The 6000-nt window shown below is 37.1% G+C and overlaps 1 protein-coding gene across 2 annotated transcripts; it reads right to left on the bottom strand.

The window, feature by feature from the left end:
• Positions 1–852: 852 nt before the first annotated feature.
• LOC107475560 (WAT1-related protein At4g19185) lies at positions 853–3450 on the bottom strand. 2 transcript variants are annotated; one of them, XM_016095223.3, is made up of 6 exons: positions 3033–3450; positions 2828–2944; positions 2457–2742; positions 2153–2308; positions 1608–1759; positions 853–1218 (listed from the first exon to the last, which is right to left on the bottom strand). In XM_016095223.3, exons 1-6 carry the CDS (start codon positions 3290–3292, stop codon positions 1029–1031), a joined length of 1161 nt encoding a protein of 386 aa, XP_015950709.1. In that variant the 5' UTR covers positions 3293–3450; the 3' UTR covers positions 853–1028. The 2 variants fall into 2 exon arrangements, with proteins under 2 accessions (XP_015950709.1, XP_020992270.1); XM_021136611.2 differs by having other exon boundaries at positions 2828–2871; positions 3033–3169.
• Between the last annotated feature and the right edge of the window lie 2550 nt (positions 3451–6000).

The following is a 6000-nucleotide window of genomic DNA, read 5'->3' on the forward strand; positions in this document are numbered from 1 at the left end:
AATTTTTATTTGAATAGGAAAATAAAATTACTTTTAAATGTATGATATAGAAATAGTATGACATTTTATCTCAAAAGTATTTTTATTGAATGAAAAATAAATCTATATGGCCACAAGTAATTTTGAGAGAGTCAACTTAATCTTAAATTATTATAAGTGTCTATTTGGTTTATTTTCCTATGTTTAATCCTTCTAAAATTTAAACCAAACTACATGACTCCACTTTTAAAATCTTCAGTTCAAAAAACCACTTTGGCACTTCTAATGAGATGGACCAAAGTGGTCGCATAATTTTAACTCTCTAGGTTCTAATTCCTACTATTGTTTTTGGAATATATTCGACTACTCTTTTGCTATCAAAAGTTTAGATTCTTCAAGAATTAATACCTTAATTAATTTAATTATAATATGAATCTTTTGAGAAATACAAACATTTACTTAGGAATTTCAGAAAAAAAAAACTTGAATATACTTAAATATTAAAAGACCTTGAAATAAAAACTCATATTATTGAAAAAGGTAGGAATGAAATCTACTTCTAATTCATTTTTGACCTTTCGTTACCTACTGAAAATAGAATAGGATTTCATGATCTACAAGAAATTAAGAATTGTATAGAGAGACCAAGTTGGATTCATTCATTTTCAAGTCATTGTTAGATATAATTAAGCAACATTAGCTCAGTCATATGATGTTACTTGTCCTTCAATATCTTAATTTCCACCCTCTACCATCACCAAATATTTTAATTTTTAACTTATCTATATTTTTCCCATTTAAAATTTTATATAATCACCTTACAAAATTTTGTAAGGATCAAAACGAAAACAAAATTTAAAATGGTCTACAAACTTATAGAAACTGAATATATTTAAGCCGATTTGAAAGTATACTCAACAAATTTTTTTATGTCAATTCTACTAATACTAGTTCATCAAAACAGCTATATGTAAATATGATGACAGCAAGAGCATGAAAAAAATCAAGGGTTTTTTTTACAACGTATTCCATAACTCAATTAATTTTTGTTAATCAGAAGGCTTTGGGGTTAAGCTGGGGAGGATGAGACCTCTCTGATATGAACTCTTGTCATCAGAGACCCAAGATCCATGATGATGATGATGATGAGGAAGAACTCCACTTGATGCTTGTCTTTCTCTAAATGATGCCCATGTAACAGCATACAAACCAGTAATAATCAAAGAACCTCCAAGAATGCTGTTGTTGTCCCAAAAAAAAACGAATAAGAAAGTTGTGACAACAAAATTTGACAAGGATTTAAGAGGAGTTAGGTAAAGCCTTGTTTGATAACTGTTACAGAACAAAAACTGAGAGGCATAAAACTATGGAGACCGAGACAAATACAAAATCAGGCAAAATGTCATTGCTCTATGAGAATATGCTCAATTTTATGTCCATTATCTCAATGTTTCTGTATTTTATAATACAAGGTACTTACCGAACACAACCTAAGCTCTTCAACTAGATAAGCCATCTTGAACAAGTCCTAAAAGAATCTATTTTGAAAACAAAAAAATGAAGTGGTGTGTTGTGCTGATGTTAATGTCTACTACTTATTGAACAATGCATCAAAATAGGAGACATACCTTCCCATGTAAATTGGACTTCCAAGGAAAATTCTAGACAAGAGAGCAGAAGCACCAGGTTGAAGTGGATTATAAAGAGCAACCATTGCTGGCCCTAATATCTTGTTGCACCATGTAATCAGTCCATAGTTAAGGGCAGATGCGATAACACCCTGGAGAAACAAGGAAAACATTTGTGAGCATAGTGAACTTCTCGCTTACATTTCTGCCAATGCAAGACATGTTTACATCTCTTGCTTCACCATACAGAAAGAAACTGCCAAAATGTAAACCAGAGAAATCCCATCTCATTCTTGACTATGCAAAAAAAAGTGCAGTATCATCATCATCATGTTAATAAATGCCTAGGTTGACTCTTATTAGTAATACTCCCTTCATTGTGGATGGCCTCCATTACAGAAACACACATACTCTCATCGAATGAGCTCAATAAAAAAGAAAAAAAGAGGTTCAAAGCAATGAATAGGGAAAATGGTCCAACATGATTGGCAATAAATAGTAATGTTCACAACACTGAAAACTAATCTGACATTCAGGTGACTCACAGCATAAATAACAGCAAGTGTCTCGGACTGCGTCAAAATCCAGTCGGTCGCCTCATTTGTCACGAACATTGATGTGATCACCATTAGTAGAGCTCCAAAGAAGTATGAAAATGCAATGACAGATAAGTTTGCAGGATATTTTTTTAGTATTGGTGCCTGAAAATCATTCATGGTAATTAAAGCATTAAACATATCAAAGTCTCCACATTTATATGAACATCAAACATATGGGAATACAGAAAATCATTCACAAAGACTGCTAGTTCTTTTCTCCCTCTCCCTTTGATGCAATATTTATATATACCTGAATGGCAAGAAAAGCAGCCATGCACAAGGTGTTCCCTATGAAACACAGAACCCCAAGATGAAAATGGTCGAGTCCAAGATCCATTAAACCGGTAACCAACCATCCAGAAGGCTCTGGTTGACCTTTAGCACTGATTTCATTATGCGAAACAAAGTCCATTTCGGCATACCCTACGACAGCCGGACCCCGGTACAAAACCATCAAAATAGCACCAAAAACACAGACAAGAGTTCCACCAAGCTTGGCCAAACCCTCATATCTTAGCAAATTCACTCTTTCTGTGCTGCATGAATAATAAGTTGATGAATGTATCCACAAATATGCATCCAAAAATTGAAGTAATTAGCAAGAGGGGAAAGCAAACTAACCCCATGATTACAGCGAAGAGAAATGTAAAAACCGGAGTGGCTGGCTGTATTGCAGCAGCATAAGTTGGATTAGTATAGCTTAAACCAATAAGAAACAAAAGATGGTTCCCAAATATCCTGAGCATATAATAATCAAATCATTAAGAAAAGAAAAGAAAAAAGGGCAATGTAATTGAAAAGATGGAGGAAGAATGAAGAAGCTCACCCGGTTAATCCAAGAAAGAAGAAGGAGAAGAGGAGGTGCTTGGTGAGGGGAGGGCGCGTGCGTCTTTCACGGAAGAAGGCGAGAGGGGCGAGGATGGAGAGGGCGAGGAGATCGCGGAAGACGCAGAAGACGATCTGGTTGACGCCAACGTTGAGGGCTAATTTGGTAATTACGTGATAGCCACCGCTGAAGAGCTGAACCATGGCCATGGCCCCATGGGCCTTCCATATCTCATTGTTGTTAGTGTTGCCCCACCCCATTCCGTTGAAAACGATCTCTGATTTTCAGATGGAAGTTGAAGAAGAAGAACAACAACAAGTCATCCAATCCGAATGCTATGGCCGGCTTCTTTCCTACTCCTTTCTCATTGTCTTGTCTCTTGTGTTGCGTTGTGTCCCTCAGACCCTCACTTCTACAATCTTAATTCTGTAATGTAATAATCAATACGAAATTCTTTGTAATCTTTTCATTCCATAAGTCTTCTCTTCATAATTATATATATTGACAAAAATTTTATTACAAAATTAAGATGACAAAAATTTGTTCAAAAGATTTTACAAATTAAATTTTTATGTGATTTTTTTAAAATTGATTAAAAAATATTTTTATTTTTAAAATTTATTGATTTTTTGCAAGTCCTTCCTCTTTTTTTTCTTTAAGAGGAGCACTACTGTTGAATTATTTTATTTGTTTCGTCTGGGTGAACCATGTGAGCCCAATTCAATACATTTTTGGCCAAAAAAATGTGGTACAAGATTTCCGAAAAAAAAATCACGATTTTAACTATCTCATGGCTCATAGCCAAAAGTCCAAAACACACAAACACAATCTAAACTTGTGGCTGATGCATGTGATGTAGTAACAAAAGGTGTTTGCCTAGGGAGTATTTATGCTCATGGCTTTTTAAAAAGAGCATAATGTAGTTATTGTTCAATAAGTTTATCATAGCCTGAACAAAAGAGGAAGAGAGGGATCGCAAAATATGGCAATTAAGTTGGACATGAACAAGGCATATGACAGGCTTGAATGGGATTTCCTTGAAAAGGTGCTCATAAAACTCGGGTTCGCTGAAAAATGGGTTGAGTTGGTAATGAAATGTGTAAGAAGTGCAAGTTATAGGGTAAAGGTTAATGGAGAGCTATCGAAGAGGATCAAGCCTCAGAGGGGCCTTAGACAAGGGGATCCATTATCCCCATACCTTTTCATTTTAGCAGCTGAGGTATTCACGATCCTAATGCAGGACGCAAAGGTGAAAGGCAATATAACAGGTCTTAAAATAGCCCCAACAGCTCCGGCAATTACTCACTTGTTGTTCGCAGACGATTGTATCATATTTGCGAAAGCGGATGAGGAGGAGATATATCAGATTATAACCGTGCTAAATGAATACACAGAAGCATCCGGACAAAGGATCAATATGAACAAGTCAGGCATTTCCTTTGGAAGCCAAGTATCGATACAAACGAGGGTAAATATAGAGGATATTTTAGGAATGAAAACATGGGACACGCCAGGAAAATACTTGGGGTTACCATCTATGTGGGGAAGATCTCAAAACAAGGCTCTAGCATGGATTGAAGAGAAGATCATGAATAAACTAGAAGGATGGAAGGAAAAGTTGCTGAATCAAGCAGGCAAAGAAACACTAATAAAGGCAGTAATTCAGGCAATGCCATCATATATCATGAATGTCATAAAGTTCCCTAAGAGTTTTTGCAGGAGGATTTGTGCTAAGGTAGCAAGATTCTGGTGGGCAGTATCGGGGAAGGAACGGGGCATCCATTGGAAGAAATGGGACAGCATTACTGAGAGTAAGAGAGATGGGGGGCTGGGGTTCAAGGACCTGGAAAAGCAAAATACTGCCTACCTTGCAAAACAAGCATGGAGAGCATTGAAGAACCCGAATGCAATCTGGGTACAAATACTGAAATCGATTTACTTTCCGGGCGGCAACTTTTGGACAGCGAAGGGTAAAAAGGGCGCCTCATGGGTCTGGAAAAGCATACTACATGGAAGAGAGCTACTAAGAGAAAACGCAAAATGGAGCATAGGAGACGGTTCCAAAGTCAGCATTTGGAAAGATAATTGGATTGCTGGAAGGAGCGGGCCTCTGAATATAAACAGCACAGATGATGCGAGGGTAAAGGATCTTATTGTAAGTGGGGAAGGGTGGAACAAAAGGAAGATTGAAAGCAAATTCTCCCAAGAAATCTGCAATGAGATCCTTAGCACCCCAGTTAGCGCAATAAACAGAGAGGATAACTTGTATTGGCCATGGAGGGAAGATGGAAACTACTCAATAAGAACTGGATATTATGCTGCAAGGAGAGTTGGGCAGGGAATAAAATTTGGAAATCCATCAACGAGTGAAGATAAAAGAGAGATATGGAAGGAGGTGTGGAGAATGGAAGTCCCGCAGAAGATTAGAATGTTTATATGGAAAGCATGTCATGATATATTACCAGTAGGCTCTAACTTATACAAAAGAAAAATGGCATCAGATCCAATCTGTCAAATATGTTTAAAAAGCTCAAAGACAATAGAACATGCACTACTACTATGCGATTGGGCTAGGGCAACATGGTTCGGAGCGGAATGCCAATGGATCCCAACAAAAGAGACAGTTACCTCAATCGGTAATTGGATGGTCGAATGCATCAAGAAATTGAGAGCAGGTGGTGGAGGGGACCAGGAGCGGAGAATAAGCAAACTAGGATTTCTCAGGTGGGAAATATGGAAAACGAGGAACAACAAGATATTTCAACAACAGCAGGTAAATCCTAGATGGACAATTTGCAGGGCAATAACACTAGAGGCAACATACTGGAAACTAGCAGATAAACAGCAGACACAGAAAATAGAAGTAAATAGGAGCAAAACTAACCTGCTGAATTGGAGACCTCCCCCTGAGAACTGGTTGAAAGCAAACGTTGACGCAGCCTTCAAGAAGGATACTGGAAGAGGTGCA

Source organism: Arachis duranensis, chromosome 1 (assembly GCF_000817695.3).
Source record: "Arachis duranensis cultivar V14167 chromosome 1, aradu.V14167.gnm2.J7QH, whole genome shotgun sequence".
In the NCBI taxonomy this organism is placed as follows: Eukaryota; Viridiplantae; Streptophyta; class Magnoliopsida; order Fabales; family Fabaceae; genus Arachis; species Arachis duranensis.